This window comes from Schistocerca americana, chromosome 2, assembly GCF_021461395.2.
Source record: "Schistocerca americana isolate TAMUIC-IGC-003095 chromosome 2, iqSchAmer2.1, whole genome shotgun sequence".
In the NCBI taxonomy this organism is placed as follows: domain Eukaryota; kingdom Metazoa; phylum Arthropoda; class Insecta; order Orthoptera; family Acrididae; genus Schistocerca; species Schistocerca americana.
Window position 1 is genome coordinate 1,007,616,754 of NC_060120.1, and position 24,128 is coordinate 1,007,640,881.

General features: G+C 39.4%; 1 protein-coding gene across 1 annotated transcript in view; it reads left to right on the plus strand.

Annotated features, from left to right (window-relative positions):
- The window catches only part of LOC124596055 (oocyte zinc finger protein XlCOF19-like), a 30,682-nt gene that overhangs the window by 3,802 nt on the left and 2,752 nt on the right, over positions 1–24,128 (plus strand). The window contains exon 2 of the mRNA XM_047135030.1: positions 2,343–2,392. Coding sequence (XP_046990986.1) covers positions 2,343–2,392 — 50 coding nt within the window. The remainder of the gene's footprint in view (positions 1–2,342; positions 2,393–24,128) is intronic.

Consider the following 24,128-nt stretch of genomic DNA (forward strand, 5'->3'; position numbering starts at 1 on the left):
AAGGAAATGTAACATAAACCAAAAAAGGGTGACTAGACTGAATTGTTGGTTGCAGTTTACTATTGTTTGGAAGATGGTTGCAAGTGTCTTCTGCATGGCTGGCTTTCTGCACTGTATTTTTTTAATCTTTCGTAGTGGAGTTATTCTAATTTAACCCTTTCATGGATAAAATTCACTTTTTACAGATTTTTAAAATATTAAGGCGATAACAGTTTCTTTTCAGTCCCATTATTATATTTTCACCACCAAAACATTTTTTAAGTTCTCAATTTTTTCACAACAGGAAGTGGGACACACATGTCCCATGAACCAACACAAGATACCTTTTCTGCTGACTGACTGATTTTGTAATTTTATTTTTTAGCCATAAACAGGATTTTGCAGAGAATAAAATAACTACAAATTATACATGCATGTAATCTTTTTATTTGTGTAGTGCCACTGTAAAATATTCATTATATTTCAGTTGTCATGATACATGATCAATACTTACAAAACTTTACGTGCCATGAAACTTGGAAAAACATGGTGTGGCACAGAGTGGTACACCACAAGCAGTGCAAACAACTTTTGTTCTCTTCTCTTTAGAGTTTTTGCTGCAGAATCTGCATCGCTTCCTAGTGCCACTGTCTTTCGGTACATGTTTGCCTATGTTCACAAGCCGGACATCATCTGGCACACTAGAGACTCCTCTCTTTGCTGCGAAGAAAGTGGGCATTGATCCCCTCTTTTTCCTAGATGAATACCCATTAATCAATTGTCTTGCTAATCTTTACAAACAATGTCTGCTGGGACACGTGTGTCCCACTAATTTTATTTCGATTATTAGATAGTACAGTCGCTGAGAAGTACATTCCGCACTGTATTTGTACTAAAAAATTATTATTAAGTTAATAATAAGATGAATTACTTACTTCAGACATCTCGGGAAAGTGAGAAATGATGAAAACTGAAGAATGACACAAATAAGTGGCATTGCAGCGGCCATATATACACGCCAGTCAACAAAAGTAGTCACCGCTTCTCTATTGCCTTTGCAGTGCAATCCCAATTTTTTTTCTTAGGTTCAGTACAGTCGTCCCTAGGTGGCAGCGCTGTGCAGAGTTGGGTAACATATATCCCGACACTTGAACTGGCGCTCAAAGTTAGTGGGACATATATGACCCATCAACCACGAAAGGGTTAAGATTGTATGACATAAAATGCAGACACACAAATCACAGGTGGAACTATGAGTGCAGGAACTTGGCGACAGGTGGAGGATAGTTGCTCAGCCCATAGTAACAATAAAATACACAATTAAGGCATCATGCTTTTAGGAAACTGTAGTGATGTCAACATAAATATGTTTTGTTCTGCATTTTGCAATTAATTAATCTGTGTAACTGAAAACTAAATTTACCTTATTTTCTTAAGCCACTCAGTACCACTAACTGATTACAAACTCAAACATTTGATAAAGAATAGTGAAATTAGAAATGAACTGGGCATCAAAAGTATACTTAAGAAAATCAAGTACAGAAAGAAATGACATAAACACATTCCGATGAACGAATAGCCTACCAAAATTAATATACAGATATTCTCCTCAAGGGAAGAAAAATGCTGGGCATCCCAAGACAAGGTAGAAAAATTGGGGTAGGCAATGATGCCTGAACCAGAACTATGATAATGGTCTTATCTTGCCCCAGTCTCCAATAGCAACAGCTTTTCCTTCTTTTTGTTGGAGGTCAGGCCTAGACAGATGGATTTAATTGTAACAGTATACACTATAGACCTGCTGTCAGATATTTATCACTTAGAAATGTATTATATGGTATGTTTTACTGAGACTGTTGCAATATATAGTCTCTAGCAAGATTAGACACAATCCATATTTGCATCTTTCCATGAGAAAAGTGAAGGTTTTTTTACATCCGTAATGCTTTATATTCCATTGTTTAGTGGCAGATTAACATAGCTCACGTCAACCCTTTTCTGCATTTAGTGTCATATTCCATTCTGTTTTTTATTTTCATGTTAATACTTTGGTGTAAATTGTACAAATGGTTGAAATTCAGATTTTACAGCATGCTGGAATTTCATTTTGTATCAGAGAATCCCTCATTATATATTTTGATACTAAAAATTTTGGAGAAATCTTACTGAGGTGTTGACCTAATTCATCTCCTCTCTCTCTGCACACAACTTTCACCAATCTGCATACTTTTAGGATACTTGTGTTTGTGTATTTTTTTGTGTCCATGTAATAACTATATTTGTAGTTATATTTCCATGATTTATTGGTTGTGGTATTGTTATTAAAAATGTCCCATATTGATATCTCGTTTTCTCCTTCTCAGAAGCTTGCAAGGAAAAGGAAGAGGACTTCAAATGATATCACATTGCGGAGGTATAGTATAAGTATCTGATTCTCTCTCTCTCTCTCTCTCTCTCTCTCTCTGACACACACACACACACACACACACACACACACACACACACACACACACATTCTCTTAACAAAGCCTTGTCAAGGTCACATCACATAATAATTCTTAATTTGATTGTGTTTATTATGCTGTAATAATTTCTGAAATAACTGAACAGTATGAAAATAATGTTCTTTTGGAGTCAGTATTTCCTTGATTATTAAAATAAAATTGAACATAGTCTGCAAGGTGTGCCACAAGATGGCTAAAGGGAGAAGCACCTTTGTGTGAATGAGCGTCACTGCTGCTTACTTGACTACTCTTACTGCAAGTAGGGCTGTTCGTTTATACATTGATAGTCCATTTTTCAGCACTTATGTATTTTAGGGGGTACATGCGCTAATCACGAGAAAAGTACCTATTTTTGAATGAAACACGTATTTCTGAAGATATAAGCATATATATGCACGGAATGCTAAAAAAAATTTTATTTCAAAAATTGTGTGTTACAGTCACCCTCAAAAAAATTTTTTTATCAAAAATAATGTAGGCCCTATTGCATATGTATGCACGAAATTTCAAAAACAATTTTTTTTTTTGCAAAAAGGATGGAATTAATAACAAAATTTTCTCAAAAAATCATATTTGTTTATTTTGCACAGATATTCAATAAAGCTCGCATCACAGATTAGTTAAAAACAGCTACCTCAAGTTAATTTGCAGCATTAGGATAGGTTTTTCGAACATGCTCAGTGAAATTGTGGAATGGATTTTCCCCAAAATGGTGACGCCAGAGAAATTCCGCCAGGTAGTTATTCAGCATAGCACGGTGAGTTCCGAAATGCCTTTTATTTTTTTCTTTAGCTTTTTGCCAGACTGACTCCACGTGATTTGTGGTTGTGTTTGTAAAGGGATCGACAAAATAAAGCAAATGATTAACAGTCAGATGATTGTAGCCCAAGTTATCTACGGTGTTGTAAGCTTGCCACAAATCAGAAACTACTGTGGTTCCAGGCAAAACATATTGTTGCAAAATTGGCAGCAAATGGGTAGCATCACGTCGTGGCACAGCAACCATAAAGCTTTGCTTTGTCTCAACATAATAACCACCAAAGACCCATTGCTCCTGCACCATATGGCCTTGAAAATAAGTACTTTTTTGGTATTCTGTGCATATATATGCTTATATCTTCAGAAATACGTGTTTCCTTGAAAAATAGGTGCTTTTCTCGTGATCAGTGCACGTACGCCCTAAACTGCATAAGTGCCCGTTTTTCTGTTATTGTGTCTTGATGCTGAATTCTTCATACAAACCTCTTTTCATTGCAGCCAACAATATGTCACTGTGAACTACAAAAAAACTTAACCATCTCTTCAACTGACTTTTTTTCAAAAATAAACATTTGTAGTTTTTCCCTCAGTCCAAGATACACTTTTTACTGGGTACCCGCCACCCCAAAAATCACGAAATGACAGAGAAAATTTATGTTGGTGATGGCTATGCTTGACTTTATTGACTTTTATTGTCTGTTTCTAAATTGCGCTCTCTCTCTCTCTCTCTCTCTCTCTCTCTCTCTCTCTCTCTCTCTCTCACACACACACACACACACACACACACACACACACACACACACACACACACACATTCTACATGACATGCCATGGCCACAAAAGTGTTGTGTATGGGTGTCTATATGGTTTGTGTGTGTGTGTGTACACTATTGCTAGAAAAGAACTCTTGCTTTACTCTGTCCATTGATCATCAAAGGTGAATGGTTGCCTTTCCCTTGCTTTAGGTATTGCTCCATCCAGGAATTTCCATTAATTTTTTGTTGTAAATTTATTGTTGCGCATGAGTTAAAGCATCCAGTCAGACTTTCGTGTGTTGAATTATGTTAGTGGTTTCTGAGTGAACTGGAATCAGGATTTTTGGACCATCAGTTTACATTTTTTCAGATGAAGTCTGTTTCAGCCTGTCAGTATATGTGAACTCTCAGAACATGCACCACTATACATCAGAAAATCCCATCAGTACAGGGTGAGACAGAAAGGACAGACGTTTTCAGAACAGCTATTATTCAGGCTCATGCGGCCGGAGGGGGGGAGTAATGTGGTAATGTGATCAGTAGCTCCTGCCATTTTGTTTAGTCAAGGTCACGGAGCCGTGGACTGTGCAACATCGTGTCTTTAGCTACAGTAGTTTTGTGTGCGATAGTGAGTCTATTGTTGCAGTGCAGCGTGAGTCTCGTCGCCATTTCAGTCTCACTAGACATGATAGTGTTCCCACTCATAACAGCATTTTACGTTTGGTAGAATCATTTCAAACACAAGGAACAGTTATGAACAAAAAACCAACAGGAGCTCCTTGCTCAGTTCAGACCCAAGAAAATGTGGAAAGAGTTCATCAAGCCATACTCCATAGTGGCGGTCAATCTGCTAGAAGACACTCAGCTGAGCTGCACCTCAGTAATCGCTCGGTAAGGCGTATTTTGCATAGTAACCTAAAATTTCGTGCGTACAAAATGGCCATTGTGCAAAAATTAAACCCAAGAGATTATGAACAGCAGCTAAATTTTGCCCGAGAAATGGAGGCCATATTTGAGTAAAATGACAACATTATTTTGCTTATGAGTGATGAAGCATGGAATGGTAAATCAGCAGAACTGTCATTATTGGGCCAGTTAATACCCAAAACTACTGCATGAGAAACGATTACATAGTCCCAAGGTGACTATTTGGTGTGCTGTAACAGGTACAGATGTTATTGGTCCATACTTTTTCCGAGACGAGAACGGGAACACTGTAACCATAACCTCTGAATGATATAGAGAGATGATCACTGAATTCTTTCTACGTGAATTAAGAAGAAAACGTATTCCTATCTGGCGAGTGTGGTTTCAGCAGGATGGAGCTACAGCTCACATGGCAGGATTGACTATGGAAGCAATTAAGACTGTTTTTCATGGTAGAGTTTTTCCCCGGTTCGGGGACATTCATTGGCCTCCTCGTTCCTCTGACCTATCCATGTGTGACTACTTTTTATGGGGTTACCTCAAATCGTATGTACGTGCATAAACCATGTACACTTGAAGAATTGAAGGAAGTTGTTTGTGTGTAAATGGTCCAAATAGGCAGAGGCATGTTGCAGAGAGTTGAAGCCAACTTAGAGCGCCTTCAGAAGTGCAACACTGAAAACGGCCATCACCTGGGAGATGTTGTTTTCAAGCATTAATTTTGTTAAATATCCGCATTATTTGAATGTTATTCTGTAATTTAAAAAAATTTTGAAGCAATCCTAACAATATATTGTTCGTTTGAAAACTGTTCATCCTTTATGCCTCACCCTGTATTTAGCTAATCCATTGCATAATCTGAAGATCAGTGTTTGCTGCCCATGTCTGGTGTCTGCATTGTAAAATTATCCTTTCAGCACACCTTTAATGCCAACTGATATGTCCAGAAACAGATTAATCCATATGTGGATCAACTCCTCCGGGGGCTCATGGCTCTTCTGTGAATTTGCACATGGCGAGTGTGGGGTCTCAAAATATTGCAGTACCTCCTTTCTTTCCTATGCTGAAATTTCTCATTTCTTTTCTTCTTTCTCTTACTCTCTTTCTCATGGTGGCAATCTTTGGTGTCGATTAATTTTCTTTACATTGTGTTTTTCTGAAATAAGATTTGGTCCCCTTTTGGGTTTGGCCTAGATTTTCCTACTTTTTTGTGTACTGGGAACCGAATGGGGAAGAATACCTTAAAGAGCACATACTGCAGACAGTGTTAAAGATTGTCTGACACTACACCCTTCCATGTGCTTCAAAGCCAATGTGGTAACCAATTCAACGTGATGGGGTCATTATGCACCCTTTCAGTTGAGACCCCTAACAATGCAGTGATCACATTGCTGATGTCTGAGCTACTAGCTACTCATGCATGCCAAGGAGTTGATACTTATCTCCCTGTGGCATCAGGACGTGACCATAATGCCAGATGGGCTTTGCCGTGGCTAGGTGGCACCCGTGAGAGCCCTTGATCAGAGTAGATAAGTGTCGGGGCAGATGTTTCACACATAAAATATATCAAATTACAGTAAAACAGTGTCAGTTTTTATTTAACCATCTCATTAGACAGTTATAGACATTATAGTGCAGGTGCTTGTAACCGCACTGCTTTTCTCTACCCTTGCTACCCCATGAGAGGAGGGACAAGCTAGACATCTGGGAGCAAAACAATTTATCCAGTATTTTATGTGTACTCAAACTGGCAGGTATACCTCTGCTGTCACAGACCATTATTTTCTATGGAACAAACTGATTCAGTGATTACTTCCTCACAATGGTAGCAAACACTGCATCTCGTGGTAAACTGTCTAAACTGTCAAGTACAGGTGGATTGTATTGATGTGAGCAAATACTGCATGCACCAGAAGCAGACAGTAGTTTCAAAAATACAATCCGTAAGAAGATTCCAGAATTCATCAGATTATGTCAGAATATTAGAATCCTGTACCAACTTAATAAAATTTACCCTTAGCTGTCTTTGTAATAAATCAATGACACATGTCATATTGCTTTACAGACTGTGATATGTGTAGAAACATCCATCTAGAAAATTAGAGATAGGCAAACTGTCTCTAGTTACAAGCCTAGTTCACTCCCTCCAATCTTTTCGAAAGGGTTTAAGAAAGTAACTTATGGAAGAATTGTCTCTTTTAACTGAGCAGAACTTCTCACTGCATCTCAATTTGGTTTTTGTAAAGGATTCTCCACAGAAGAAGCCATTAAAAAACCTCACAAATACAGTTCTTGCAGAGCTAAACAAGGAAAATTATTCTGTTAATATATTCAAGCAGTGGAAAATCCAGGATATTGTGAAAAGGAAAGTTGCTACTCATCATGTAGCGGAGATGCTGAGTTGCCGCCCACCGAGCCTACACAGTATGCTTGGCCATCCTTACACAACCCCTGCTCCCAATCTGATACCTCATCGCTCATACCCATGTAATAGACCTAGATGCAAGACCTGTCCCATACATCCTCCCACCACCACCTACTCCAATCTGTTCACTAACTCCATTTACCCCATAAAAGGCAGGGCTACTTGTGAAACCAGTCATGTAATCTACAACGTAAGCTGCAACCACTGTGCTGCATTCTATGTACGCATGACAACCAACAAGCTGTCGGTCCGCATGAATGGCCACCGACAAACTGTGCCCAAGAAACAAGTGGGCCATCCTGTTGCTGAACACACTGCCAAACATGATATTCTTCATTTCAATGACTGCTTCACAGCCTGTACCATATGGATCCTTCCCACCAACACCAGCTTTTCTGAATTGTGCAGGTGGGAACTTTTCCTGCAATACATCATACATTCCTGTAACCCTCTTGGCCTCAACCTTTGTTAGTCGCTGTCCTCACCCTTCCAGCCCCTCCGCACTCCAACGTCCTCCCTATTCCCACCATGCACTGGTGTTGCTGCTCGCAGTGTGGTTTCATTTGCCTGAGACTGCAGTAGTGTGTGAGTTGCATTTGCGCGTGCGCAGGTGTGTGTGTGTGTGTGTGTGTGTGTGTGTGTGTGTGTGGTGTGTCTGTTGTTGATGAAGGCCTTAACGGTGGAAAGCTTTAATTGTGAGAGTCTTTTTATTGTGCCTATCTGCTACTCAGCATCTGTTGATATATTGTGTGACCATGTCTAAACCTTGGAGTAGGCTGTTCCAGTACTGCCATATGGGGCTTGCACAGCTAGTAGCCATTATCTGCTAGGTAGCAGATTGCATGCAGATGTGCAAATCACTTGGCCACCACTGCCCACAGGTGCAAGCCCGTGGCAGTACACTCACTCACACTACAACCCGGATGCTTGACTGCCTGCACTTCACCTGTTTGACAACCACTGACCCCAAGCACTTGGCTTCCCACTGGCAGGCCCTCAAGCTGAACCAGCCTATCTTAGAGTGTGTGGGTAACAAAATTCTATTTAGCAAAGTAGTAGCATGTCATTAATGATACCCCATTTTCAGGGAAGTACTCTTACATTCATGACAGAAAGCAGAGGATCATCAACTGACTGCCTCTAGACAGAAAACTACCGTCAGAATGCATGAATGTAACCTTTGGAGTGCTGCAAGGATCTGTAGTGGGCGCACTCATGTTTATAATCATAAACGATCTTTCAGTGACATGACAGGACACTTCTATGTACAGTTTGCTAATGATAAAAGCATTTTTGTATACATCAGTTTGATTTGTTACACATTTGGATGGTGGATGTATTCTCTCTCTCTCTCTCTCTCTCTCTCTCTCTCACACACACACACACACACACACACACACACACACACACACAGATTGCTGAATTTGGGATCATCACTTAGCTTACATTTAAGATTCATCAGATGCGACAGTCACACTAAGGTTTACGTGAGATCCAGGAAATATTTATTTTATTATAAATCCAGTCACGGACCACAAATGTTTATTAATCAAGTTATTAATTTGTCAGTGATGACCATCTTCAGACATAAAATTGTGCATCCTGAGCGTGCTTAACATACATATATTAAAATAAAACAATGGAAAATGCAGGATGAAATGTAACAATATTATGAAAAGGAAAGTTTCTACTCACCATATAGTGGAGATGCTGAATCACAGATAGGCACAACAAAAAGACTGTCACAAATAAAGCTTTCAGTCATTACAGCCTTTGTCACCAAACAATATTGTTAATATATGAAAATATTTTCATGTTAAACAAATACATCTACATGATTACTCTGCTATTCATAATAAAGTGACTGGCAGAGATTTCAATGAATCACCTTCAAGCTGTCTCTATCGTTCCACTCTCGAACGGCATGCAGGAAAACGAGCACTCAAATTTTTCTGTGCGGGCCCTGATTTCTCTTATTTTATTGTGATGATCATTTCTCCCTATGTAGGTGGGTGCCAGCAGAATGTCTTTGCAATCGGAGGAGAAAACTGGTGATTGAAATTTCATGAGAAGATCCCGTTGCAACGAAAAACGCCTTTGTTTTGATTGCCACTCCAATTCACGTATCATGTCTGTGACTCTATCTCCCCTATTTCGCGATAATACAAAACGAGCTGCCCTTCTTTGTACTTTTACGATGTCGTCCATCAGTCCCACCTGATGCGTATCCCACAATGCACAGTGATACTCCAGAATAGGGCGGACAAGTGTGGTGTAAGCAGTCTCTTTAGTAGACTTGTTGCACCTTCTAAGTGTTCTGCCAATGAATTGCAGTCTTTGGTTTGCTCTACCCACAATATTATCTATGTGATCGTTCCAATGTAGGTTATTTGCAATTGTAATCCCGAAGTATTTAGTTGAATTTACAGCCTTCAGATTTGTGTGACTTATCACGTAATTGAAATTTTGCTGATTTCTTTTAGTACTCATGTGAATAACTTCACACTTTTCCTTATTCAGGGTCAACTGCCACTTTTCATACCATACAGATATCTTATGTAAATCATTTTGCAAGTAGTTTTGATCACCTGATGACTTTACAAGATGGTAAATTACAGCATCATCTGCAAACAATCTAAGGCGGCTACTCAGATTGTCTCATATGTCGTTAATATAGATCAGGAACAATAGAGGGCCTGTAACACTTCCTTGGGGAACGCCGGATATTACTTCTGTTTTACTCGATGACTTTCCATCTATTACTACGAACTGTGACCTTTCTGACAGGAAATTATGAATCCAGTTGCACAACTGAGGCGATACTCTGTAGGCACGCAGTTTGGTTAGAAGATGCTTGTGAGGAACAGTGCTGAAAGCCTTCAGGAGATCTAAAAATATAGAATCAATTTGACATCCCCTGTCAAAAGTACTTATTACTTCATGAGTATAAAGAGGTAGTTGTGTTTCACAAGAATGATATTTTCTGAAACCGTGCTGACTATGTGTCAATAAATACAGAGTTAGAAATCATTTTAATCAAATTTGAGACCATTTCTATACCTGAGTTGATGCACTGTATATTACTGTGAGCTGGTTTGCGAGCTGAACTGATTTCAACCAAATTTGCTGCACCTATCACTTACTGTCTGGAAGAAAATGCTGTGGGGGTAAGAACCACCTACGTATCACAGGGATGGGGGTGAAAAAGCAGTGTAGTGGATCATGTGTGAATAATCATACTTTAGTCATTCAGTATTTGAGAATGAGAGCACTTAGTGGCTTGCAACAAACTTTACACTTAATTTAAAACCTTCATGAAACTTTCTCTAATTGACTCCCACAAAGTCATGAAAGTAAAAAAGTTTATAGCTTACTACATTTTTGCTGTTCGTGCAGGAAAATTGCCACATGGTGCATAAAATGTTAGTTCATTATTTCTTTACTTCCAACTGTATTTACAACACATTTTGCAGACAGTTCACGTATACCAGTGAATATACCAGCAAAATTATGTAATTGTATGACACATATGTCAGACGATATGATGTCAAATACTGAGATGTTTGAAAAACTGTGGCATTATGAATGACATTTTAATTTATTACTTCTTTAGTACAAACTCTGTTCACAACACATTTCGCAGATGGTAGTCACGTATACCACTGGATGTATCTGCAAAATTTTATCATTGTACAACACATAGTTCGGGAGATATGATGATACAAATGTTGAGCCGTGTGGAAATGAAACAGAAGGTGAAATTCACTAGAGATATAGGTGAAATATGTGTTCAATTAAGTGTGAAATACTACTTACTTACTTACCTACTTACTAGGTTGGCTACATTAACCAGTTTTTGGCCTCACCTATCAGCCACCTCCATCTTCCTTTGTCTATGTAGTCTTCTCCAGTTAGTCCCATCTTACACATATCCTCTCTGATCCCATCAATACATCTCATCCATGGTCTTTCTCTTGGTCTGTTGCCTCTCATGTCTCCTTCCACCACCTGCCCAGTGATGTGGCCTTTTCGCAACATTACATTCCCTTACCACTTCAGTCTCCTCTCTCTAATCACAGCCACTATGTCCAGCAACTTCTACAACTCTTGCAATTCATGGGTTTTCCTTTTTCTCCATTCGTCTCCATCCTTCATTGGCCCAAAAAGCATTCTCAAGTGTCAGGAATTTTCTTTCTTTCTTTTGCATCATAGTCCAGGTCTCTGTGCTCCATATAGGATGACAGTTTGTATTACTGTCCTCTAGTTCCTAATCATTGTGGATCTTGATAGAACCTGGGACTTCAACAGCTTCCGAAGTGCAAGCCTTGACCTGTTTCCTGCCTGGATTCTTGCCGTTTTTTCCTGGTCTGTCTCATTCCTTTCACAGAGTACTACCCAAAGATATTTGAACTATTTTACTTTTTCGAAGATTTTACCATCTACATCTAAAAGTCTGTTGTCATTCTTTATGCTCACAAGGTATTTGGTCTTATCCATACATATCTTCAGGCCTTTTCTTAGTGCCTCTTCCATTAACACTCTTGCCATCTGAACCAGCTCTTGCTTATTCTGTGCTAATGAAACTACATCATTTGCATAAGCCAGAGTGTTGAGCCTTCTACCCAGCTGTATTCCTGTCTCCAAGCTTGTTACCTTTGTCAGTGCTCTTTCCAGAACCAGATTAAACAGAAGGGGAGGAGAGGCAGTCTTTCTGTCGCACTCCAGTCTTCACCTTGAATTTTTCTGACACCTTTTCTTTCACTTTAACCATGCATGTTGTCTCTTGTATAAATGCTTGTGTCATATTTATTAGTTTTCTAAGAGCTTGTGCACTTCCCAGTTCTTGCCATATTGCTTGCATGTTCACACTACCGTACGCTTTTTGGAAGTTCAAATAAATGTGCATTTTTGAGAATTTTCAGAAGCTACCATTGCCCTTTGCATTATGTAAGAGCAAATCGGCATTTGTGATTTAGTTACTGTCTCAGATTTTCTAACTAACATATTGTGTTACATCTACTTCTCCCATAAAGAGGAGTAGCTTTATGTATTATCTTCAGTTTACTTGTTTAGCATAAATTAACTCACTTTTTCATTTTGCTAACAACTGTAATTAAACTTAAAACCTTTTAGGAAACTAGTAGTTTTTACCACATATTTTTGTGTTGCCTTGATAGAAATTTCATTTTGTGTACTTGCTTCGATACTTACAGGGAATTAGCAACTTTTTAGCTCAACACCTTAAAAGATAATCAGAAGGCTCAATTAAAGTTAGTTGTTCACTGCCTTATAATATATTGTACCAGCCAAAATGCAGCCCCACTGTGAATTGTGCTCTCGAATGGGGGATGAGTTGGTTGACATTTGTCAGGAGGTGGAAATCGCACTGACTACTGTCAAACGATTTACAGCTGCTGCGAATCAGTGTGTTGGAAGAGCTCCCAAGAGTCATGTACCTGTGATACTTGTACCAGAGGTACCTCAAGTACTGTCCTCTCCAATGGAGCCTGTCTCCTCTGCAGAATGTACAGAACTGTCATTACTCACTCACTTGTCTGTAAGTGGCATGTCAATGGTAGATCTAAGCATCCTGTACAGGATGGATGGGGGCCAGGGAGGACTCAGGGCATTGCACTGATCCCCCTAACCAACAAGTTTGATGTGCTATCTTTCACTGAAACTGAAATGGAGCCAGCAGGATTCACTTCACCTGTTTTGGGGAAACGTCTTTTGTCCAGTGTCAGGAGGAGGCAAATGCAAAAGGGTAGTGGTCTATTAATCATCAGCAGTTTAAAGATATGGCAAATGATGGTACCCCTTAAGGAATTGACTGGAAAAGACCCAAGGTGCATTCAGTGTGTGTGCCTGGAGGCCTCATTTAACATGTTAAGAGCCTCTGAGGGAACAGGATGCAACCAGCTGCATATTGTGGCACACATTGGAACAAGTGATGCCTGTTGTCTGGGCTCTGTGGTCATTCTTGGATCTTTCCAGCAACTGGCAGAGAAGGATGAGAAGACCAGCCTTGTGCATGGAGTTTTAATAAAGCTCACATTTTGCAACATCGTCCCCAGAACTGTGAGTCAAGTGGAAGGACTGAACCACAGACTTCAAAACTTCTGTGACTACCTAGGCTGCAACTTCCAAGACTTGCGCTATAGGATTGAGAACTGTATGATCCCTCGAAATGGGTTTGGTGTGCACTACACATCAGAGGCCACTGCTCAGGTAGCTGACTGTGTGTGGGGTACACACAAGGGTTTTTTAAATTAGGTGACTCTCCATCCAATCCTGATAATGATAGCTGTAGGAAACTGAGAAATATCAGTGTAAGATTAAAAGAAATGCCTCCCACAATTGAGGGTATTAAAATACTAATGGTAAACTGCCAAAGCATTCACAACAAAATGCCATAGTTTGAAGCACTCATGAAAAGCAGTGAAGCTCACGTAATACTAGGTACAGAAAGCTGGTTGAAACCTGAAATTGATAGCAGTGACATTTTTGGAAAAAATTTAATTGTATATCAGAAAGATAGGCAAATGAGAAACGGAGGTGATGTATTTTTCACAGTAGACTAGAAACTCAAATCCACTGAGGTGGAAGTTGGAGATGCAGATGAAATTGTTTGGTCAAGGCTCAGTATCATGGGTGAGCATATAATGATACTTGGATCCTTGTATCGCCCATCAGACTCGTCTCGTGATGTCGTGGAAAACTTAAGAGAAAACATCAGTTAACTTGTATGTAAGTTCCCCAATCATATTGTAATCACTGGTAGAGACTTTAATCGTGCAACAGTTAACTGGGAAAATTAAAGTTTTGTTAGTGGTGAGCATGATAAGACATCCTATAAAACATTACAAAATGCCTTCTCTGAAAACTACCTAGAACAGATAGTTGATGGAATATGTTGGATCTAACGGAACAAATGGACCTGACCACTTTGAGGACACCCACATTGAAACTGGTATCAGTGACCACAACAAGGTTTTGGCAACAATGATTACCAAAGTATAAAGGACAACTAAAACAAGCAGAAAGAGATATATGTTCAGTAAACTAGTTAGAAAATCAGTAGTGTCATACCTCAATGAGGAACTTGAAATTTTTAGCACAGGGCAGGAGCATGTAGAGGAACTCTGGGTCAACTTTTAAAGAACAGTTGACCACACACTGGATAGATATGTACCAGAAGAACAGTTCATAATGGGAGGAACCTCTATGGTATACACTCACTGTAAAAGACTCCTTAAGACACAGAGATTACTGCATAATAGATTTAAAAACGAAGGTTAGGGGTGTAGATAGAGAGATACTGAATGAAACGCATTTGGCTGTCAAGAAAGCAATATGTGATGCCTTCAATGACTACTGTCGTAGGGCATTCTCAAGTGATCTAGTTAGTGGCACCAAAGTTAGTGTCCAGTCCCTAGTGAATGAGACAAGAACTGAAATTGAGGGTAGCAAAGCAAAACCTGAAAAGCTTAACTCCACTTTCAAATGTTCCTTTACAAATGAAAACCCAGGAGAGTTACCCCAATTTAATCCCTGTACCACTGAAAAGATGAATGAAATAAGTATTAGTGTCAGTGGTAGTGGGTATATTGAACATAATGGCAGTGCCAACCAGCATGGATTTCGAAAATATCGATCATGTGAAACCCAACTCGTACTTTTCTCGCATATGATACTGAATGCTTTGGATCTATCAAGGCAGTCAGGTAGATGCTGTATTTCTTGGTTTCTGAAAAGCCTTTGACTCAGTACCGCATCTACGCTTATTATCAAAAGTGTAATTATATGGGGTATCAAGTGAAATTTGTTACTGTATTGAGGACTTCTTGGTAGGGAGGACACAGCATGTTATCTTGGATAACATAGACATAACAGACATAGAATTAATTTCATGTGTGCTCCAGGGAAGTGTGTTGGGAACTTGCTGTACATTTTGTATATTAATGACCTTGCAGACAATATCAATAGTAAAATCAGGCCTTTTGCAGATGATACCGCTATCTGTAATGATGTACTCTCTGAAAGAAGGTGCAGAGATTGGCAATTTGCCTTAAATGTTCAGAAATATAAAATTGTGCACTTCACAAAATGAAAAAATTAGTATCCTGTGACTATAATATCAGCGAGTCTGTTGGAATCGGCCAACTTATGCAAGTACCTGAGGGTAACACTTTGTAGGGATATGAAATGGAATGATCACATAGGTTCAACTGGCCAGTTTGAGGTTTTCTCTGCCCAGGAACTGGGTGTTTGTGCTATCCTTGTCATTTCATCATCATCGTCATTATCATCATCATTCATGACAGTGGCTAGATTGGACTATGGAAAAAAATTGGACTGTGTAAAAATTGGGACCTGTTACGGGTTGCTGATGACTGCACAGTTGAGTGCCCCACAAACCAAACATCATCACATAGGTTCGGTTGTGGGTAAATAAGATGGTAGACTTCAGTTTATTGGTAGTATACTGGGGAAGTGCAATCAATCTACAAAGGAGGTTGCTTACAAATTACTTGTGTGACTGATTCTAGAATATTGCTCAAATGTGTAGAACCTGTACGAGAGAGGACTAACAGGTGATAATCAACATATACAGAGAGAGGCTGCACAAATGGTCACAGGTTTGTTAAATCCATGGCAGAGTGTCACAGAGTTACTGAAGGAACTGAACTGGAAAACTCTTGAAGATAGATGTAAACTACTCCAAGAGAGTATATTAACAAAGTTTCAATAACCAGCTTTAAATGATTACTCATATACAACAACTCCCTACATATCACTCACATAGGGATCGTGAAGATAGGATTAGAATAAAAACTGCTCATATGAAGGCATTCAATCAATCATTCTTCCCGCACTCCATACGCAAATGGAACAGGAGGAACCCTAATAACTGTTACATTGGGACATACCCTCTGCCATTCACCTCATGGTGGTTTGAAGAGCATAGATGTAGATGTAGTTGCTGCATCTCACTGGTCATGGAGCTTCAACATGATACCACAGTTCATCAAGAGTAGTGACTGGCATATTGTGACGAGCCAGTTGCTCGGCCACCATTGACCAGATGTTTTCAGTTGGTGAGAATCTGGAGAATGTGCTGGCCAGGGCAACAGTCCAACATTTTCTGCATCCAGAAAGGCCCGTACAGGACCTGCAACGTCCTGCAACCTGCGGTCGTGCATTATCCTTCTGAAATGTAGGGTTTTGCAGGGATCGAGTGAAGAGTAGAGCCATGGGTCGTAACACATCTGGAATGTAACGTCTGTTGTTCAAAGTGCCATCAATGCGAACAAGCGGTGACCGAGACTTGTAACCAATGGCACCCCATACCATCACGCCAGGTGACACGCCAGTATGGCAATGACGAATACACGCTTCCAATGTGCGTTCACTGCGATGTCTGCAAACACGGATGCAACCATCATGATCCTATAAAGAGAACCTGGATTCATCCGAAAAAATGACGCCTTGCCATTCGTGCACCCAGATTCGTCGTTGAGTACACCATCGCAGGTGCTCCTGTCTGTGATGCAGCGTCAAGGGTAACCACAGCCATGGTCTCCTAGCTGATAGTCCATGCTGCTGCACACATCGTCGAACTGTTCATGCAGATGGTTGTTGTCTTGCAAACATCCCCATCTGGTGACTCAGGGATTGAGACGTGGCTGCACAATCTGTTACAGCCATGCGGATAAGATGCCTGTCATCTCCACTGCTAGTGATACGAGGCTGTTGGGATACAGCACGGCATTCCGTATTACCCTCCTGAACCCACCGATTCCATATTCTGCTAAGTCATTGGATCTCGACCAACGTGAGCAGCAGTGTCGCGATAGGCTACAATCCGACCTTTATCGAAGTCAGAGGCGTGATGGTACGCATTTCTCCTTCTTACACGAGGCATCACAACAACATTTCACCAGGCAATGCCAGTCAACTGCTGTTTGTGTATGAGAAATCGGTTGGAAACTTTCCTCATGTCAGCACGTTGTAGGTGTCGCCACCGGCGCCAACCTTGTGTGAATGCTCTGAAAAGCTAATCATTTGCATAACAAAGCATCTTCTTCCTGTCGGTTAAATTTCGCGTCTGTAGCACGTCATCTTCATGGTGTAGCAATTTTAATGGCCAGTAGTGCGTGTTAATGGTAATTAGTCAAAAATGAAAAAAATGAATTTAAGGAGGCAGATGGCAAAACAAGAGAGGAAGTAAAGAGATCCCAGCTTGCTTCGTCACAATAATTTTAGGTTTTCTGAAGTTTCCAGATTAACTGGTCTCAACTTTTGTTGTTGGAGGAATTGTGTAAATTGTGGGTGCCATTGTAGGTTCTTGAGAAGGAATCTTTTCGTACTTTGGCATTGGCATCAACTAGGAACATTTCCACATCGTATGAGAGCACATGTTCATATATTGATTCTTTGTTGTCTTAGAAACTGTTTTTTTTTTTTTTTTTTTTTTTTTTTTTGTCGTCATCTTTATCTTCTGTAGGTGCATGATATGAGACCGTTGTTAGGTTGTAAAACTTTCCTTTTGTTCTTATCCAGCATATTCTTTCAATGACAGCCATGAAGCCCACGATACTTCTTCTTATTCTGTTGGCTATTGCAAAACAAACTCCATGTTGATGTTTACCTTTTCTGTTTCCATTACAGAAGTAGCTGTAGAATTTATCTTTATGCATCCCTGCTCCATCGTCTCTTGCAATGACTCTGTGCGTAGCCTGCACGTATTGAGTACTTCATCCAGAACTTTCACCGCTCCAGTGTAGAGTGATCTTACATTCCAAGTGCCGCATTTCAGTCTGTGATGTTCTAGCATTAATGTCAGACTTTCTGGGGTAATTTCCCATATTGTTCAATACCAAATCCAAGGCTATTTCTTGGCATTTCATAACAACAGCTCTTTTTATGGTGTGGGGGAGTTGACGCCCACACCCAACCCCAATCCTGGAGGATGAGAGATGAGAGCATTCCATTTAGTCTGGATCATCAGCTTTGAGCTATCTGGATTGGGAGTCCCTACTAGTAGTAAAGCTACCACCATTGTAGCTGTTGGAACCATTTGATCACACAAGACCTACCACCACAACAAGGTAAGTATGGCAATGGGGAGGTGTGAAGTATGTTAAGCATTTGTGAAATATATTTGATGTGTGTATGCAGGCATAGCCATGGGGAAAAAAGCTCATTCTAAGCCGCTGGAATGATTTCGACCACATTTGGTACACACATTAGTTATGATCTGCAAGAAATACTATGGGAGTAAGAACAAATCAGCTTCCTTTTGGGGTGAGAATGTGGAGAGAGAGAGGAGGAGGAGATGGACTAATTGAAGATTGGAATAAATACATACCTGGGCAGTGCCATGTACCCATTGAGCTTTTAATAAAGCCTTGTTACTTGTTACGCTTGGTTGTAGAAATATGTAAGCACAATCGTGCGCTTTGGTATTTATTTGCACTAAATTCTGTGGGAAGCAGTTTGTACATTTAATTAAAAATAATAGATGTTTGAAGTTATATGAATCGACATGTAGATGTGACACCTAACATGCCAGAATGCAAACACTACATGGCAATATAACTTGTTTCCTGAAAGTGTCAACATCTGTAGTACAAAGGTGTTCTGGTATTCAAAATTTGAAGCTTCATGATGTAGCTTGTACGGGCAGTTATTGTGACTTTATCTTCTAGGTATGTAATGACATGACATGTGTAGTAAACTGCATCTACTCTGGTCAGAAAATCGTGTCATATTTGCGTAAAGTGATTTCTAATTCTGTATTTGCGTAATTTGGAAATATTTGTACATCAAGTTACCTCAATATGCTTATTTTTAGGTCTGATGATGGTCATTGTTGACTGAAATTGATAACTTGATTAACATTTGTGGTCTATGACTGGATTTATAATAAAATAAATTTAATTTAAGAATTTCACAAAGCCACTTAGGCTGTTTCCATGTTTATTTAAATTTTATAGTATTCAAAATTGATCTCCATATGCGTAACTGCCTTGTACCGTATCAAGAATTATTTTAATTCTGTCCATTTTCCCCTGTGTGGCTGGCCAACAACCACTCATCCTGCAATTACATGCACCACGGAACTGCTTAGTTGCGATGATTACTTTTTGTATGTGTTTCATAGGCCTTCTACATCCAAGATATTCATTGTGACTTGTTTTCTTATCCTGAAAATTGAAATATATCCTAAAATTTATAATAAGAACTAGTTTGAGACCATTTTTGTTTCATTAAGAAAGCTTTTATATTTTTTATAGGGAAAAATGATGTGGCCTTCATTACCTTTGAATCATATAAAAGATTATTAGCACCATGATGATAGTATTTGAAGCTTTCAGATATGAAATTGACTGCCACACGTTCATTGCTGATAACATTAATCACATAAATAACTCCGCCTTCCTCCCCTCTGTTTGTTGTTCTTATAATAAATTAGGTTCTACTTTTACTCACAGCAGCAATGTACCATAAAGATGAAGCACTTCCAGGATGCCTCGGATAAGTGTTTCCCTGCTTGGAAGTTGGAACACGTACAAAATCAGTGCATATTTCAGACTGTATGTCATGGAGTGCTCTGTAAACGATATTTTAAGGATTCCCGTGTGAACAAAGAAAAAGAAATAATTCATGGTAATCCTACCTATAAACTTCGACAACATGTGTTTGATTGTATGAAATGCATATTATTGTAATAATGATCCACCAAAGATGCTTGGTTTTATTTACTACTACTGGTTTTGAGTGATGATTCATTCTCAACTCGTACCTAGATGCAATCAAGCTATTATCAGTGCATTTATCCTTATCACAGGTTGTATACTATTTCGGTATGTTACAATTGCTTACTTATGCAATTAAGTTTTAAATGTTATTTTACAAATATGATCTACTTTTGTTTTGTTATATTTGTGCGTGGTTGTTATACACAGTCCAGTCCCATTAATGTGACCAATGCCTTTGTTCAATGTCAACATGCAATAACCACTCAGAAATGGCAAGTGGCAACACTAGCAGAGGAGTGTGTATATAAAGCATGTTGGGGGATGCAGAGAACAGTGCAGTTGTCGTCATAATGTGGAAATGGAGCAATTTATCTGATGTCCAAAAGAGCACAATCATTAGCTTTTGGGCCAAATGTGAAAGCATTTCTGAAATGGTCGTGCTTGTAAACTGTTCACATGCCATGTTTACCATGCATGGGAAAATGGCACTATCCAAAACCAGCATCGAGGCAACTATGGCGCATCACAGGCCATAGATGACATGTAGGAACTATGACTGCGGAGATGTGTATGAGTAAATAGATGTGCAATGTTCAACTGTTGAGCAACTGACTGCCCAGATGAACCAAGGTACTACCAACAGTGTCTCCTCAACAACCATTCAGCGAATGTTGCTGCATATGGGCCTCTGCCCCAGGTACCTGGTTCATGCACCCTTGCTGACTGCTATTCATCAGCAATGAATGCTAGAATATGTACAGCAATACCACAACAGGACATCTGCTGACTGGCAACTAGTGGCATTTTCAAATGTACCACGTTTTATGCTACATCAGTGTGAAATGTCTGATAGCAAACAACGTGCAACAATCGTTGGAAAGGTCCAGGCTGGAGGAGGGAGCATTATGGTCCATGAGAATGTTTTCATAACATTCACTGGGGATCTCATCGTTCTGGAAGACACAGTGGATCAACACAAGAATGCATCTATCCTTGGTGACCATGTCCACTTCTACGTGTAGTTTGTTTTTCCTTGCCACTATGGCACCTACCAGCAGGACAATGCAACATTTCACACAGAATGCAGTGTATGTGCATGGTTCAAAGAGTACTGAAATGAGTTTACCGTATTCCCCTGGCCACCAAACTTCCTGGATTTAAACCAAATCAAGAATCTGTGAAATCAACACAATTAGGCTGTTCACACCCTAGTGCAACTGGCCACAGAATTAGAGGTGTCAGGGCTCAACATACCTGTCGGTACCTTCCAGAACCTTACTGACTCCCCACATCTCGCAGTAGTCCGCGCTGCAAAAGGAAGGTAGTTATTCAGGCTCTTGACAGGTGGTCACATTAATTTGACTGGGCAGTGTATTATTGATTTGTGTGTCAAGGGTATTAACTTTATATCTTTGGTGATAATTGATTTGTGTCGCAGGTAAAATTTAGGATTTTCTTTTGTCCTGAATTATGTCACTTTTAAGAATTGTGTTGTTGTTCTCAGTATATTTACAATGTTATTTGAATTTTTTACCAAATACGTGTAAATTTGTATTTCCTCCAAGATGCTTATGTAGCTCTATGAAAAATGGAAAGATAGGTGCTTATGTCTACTGTAGCTAGGGTTTTCTGGAAGATGCACATTAAAATTGGAGATGTTGTTTTCCCTTCTATTTATGTGTTCTTTGTATCTTGTGGTGAATTTTTGTCCTGTTTGTTGAATGTAGAACATGTTACAGTCATTGCATTTAATTTTATATATCCTTGATTGGTTGTATTTTTTAGTTTTGCTTCTTCTGTGTACTATCTTCATTCCTAGTTTATTCTCTGAGCAGAAGCTAATTCTAATAATAGTATTATAAAATGTTAATTATTTTTTGAGAAATTTTCTAGTGTGAAGTATTATTCTTTCTTTTTTTCTCTTTGCTTTCATGAATGGTATTTTCTCATTTTCATTTACACGTTTGGCTCTAATTTTGTTTCCGTATATGAGGGGTGGATGGAAAGTTCTTGGTCCAACCAACAAAGTAGTCAGTAGCCCAGATGTGTATAGCTACTTTTTAATGTGGTCCCCTTTAAGAGAGGATACACGTTTGCCACCTATGCTGCAGATTCATTATACCTTCCTTGTAGAATGTTTCATACTACATGGAAAAAAAGTCCATCACAGTTGTGACGTCAACATCTGCTCGAAAATGGGTTACAGCTACATTTTCTTTCAGCTTAGGGAAGAGATGAGACTCAGAGAGGACCAAATTGAGTGAATAAGGTGGGTCCAAAGCAGTTAAAAGCCAGGACATGCTGGCAGACATTGTAATGACATCTGCGTGCGGGGATATTTTGTCCTGATGAAAAGCACTCATTTTATCAACATCCCGATGCATTTCACTTTGGTGGGCTCCCTCAAATGCATCTGTTGAGCAGCATAATAAGCTCCATTCGTCTTCTAAAGGTATTCAGCTGGGATAACATCTCTCGAATCCCAAAAGAAAGGTGACACCACCATGCCAGCTGACGTGATTGGCTTTGAACGTCTTGGGGGCTGGGTGAAGAGAGGTGTTTCAACTGAACTGTGAATTCCAGTTGAAAGTGGTAAACCAATGTTTCATCCATTGTCACAAAACCTTTGAGAATGTCACAGGATCTGCCTCAAAAATGGTGAAGTTTTCGGTGGTCATGGTGTGTCTCTGGCGTTCGTTTTCTGCTGTCACCATTCTTGGGACCCACTGTCAGGAGACCTTTGTGCATGGCAAGTAAAACTTATTATGTGTCCCATCCAAACACATTTCTAAGATATGCCCACACTCTCAGGGATGTAGCATTCCATCACACATCAGTCTGCCATGGCTGTAGGAATTTTTTTCCCTCCATACTGGGTGTTACTGGTCTTCCTCTGTGAGGTAAATCTTGGACAGGGGTGTTACCCCACTTGAATTCTGCCACCTTTTTTTTCATAGTGGAATAGGAAGGGAAATCCTCCCCTCATGTTTCCATCATGCTACTCTGAATCTTGTGTGCACTCGCGCTCTTTCTCAGCAGGTACTAGATGACTGCACACTGTGCGTTTGAAAATCAGTTGCCAAAATAATTGTACTCCTAAATGTAAACCATGTTTGCTTTCCTCTGTATATTAAATGGGATTTATGTACATGTGGGGCAGGCCTTTCTATTAATGAGTTTAGTGCAAAAGAAGTCTCTCCTGTCCATACAATTTGATGTCTTGTGAAGACTTACCACTGCTAGAATAAAATAAGGGAATCTTTGAGAAACAGAGACATAGACCAGCAATAATTGTGTATCGTTGTCTTCACTTTCTCTGTGTTGTTGTTGTTGTTTTTGTTTTCAGTCAGAAGACTGGTTTGATGCACCTTTCCACACTAGCCTGTTCAAAATTTGCTTAAGGATTGACAGAAGCATATTGGGGTGTAGAATGTATGTGTAATCATACATTACATTCATCTCATTCAAACAGGCAAACTACCAGTGTACAAATATAGAGTTGGCATCAGTGTTTGCTGGAAGAGCTGCTCTGTATTTTCATTTTACTTTTATTTGTAGCAACAAATTATTAAGATGATACATAGACAGTTTACGAAGATGCATTTTCTGACATTGCCAAATTTTCAACATGTGGAAAACCATTTTTATTGAAGGTTGCTCAACAAATTATGTAAACAGTGTCTTAAGAATATATCACATTTTCACCTACTGCAAACTGAATGTATGTTAGATGTTTCTAACGTGAGATAATCTCAGTTAAATGTTACTCCCAGTGACCCGCTCACACAGTAGGCACTAAGAAGTTGCCCTTATTGTTTTGAGCAACAGATTACTAGGTCTGTGTTTTAATTTTCTGTTAGTCCTACTTATTTCTAATATAACAAAAAACAAGATTTATACAGTGTTTATTGTGGTGAGAAAACTTACCTTAAATGAGCCAACCAATATTGAGGAAGGCAAATAGCAATACAAAAACAAGTATTTCATTATTGCAGCAGTTATTTTGTAAACAATA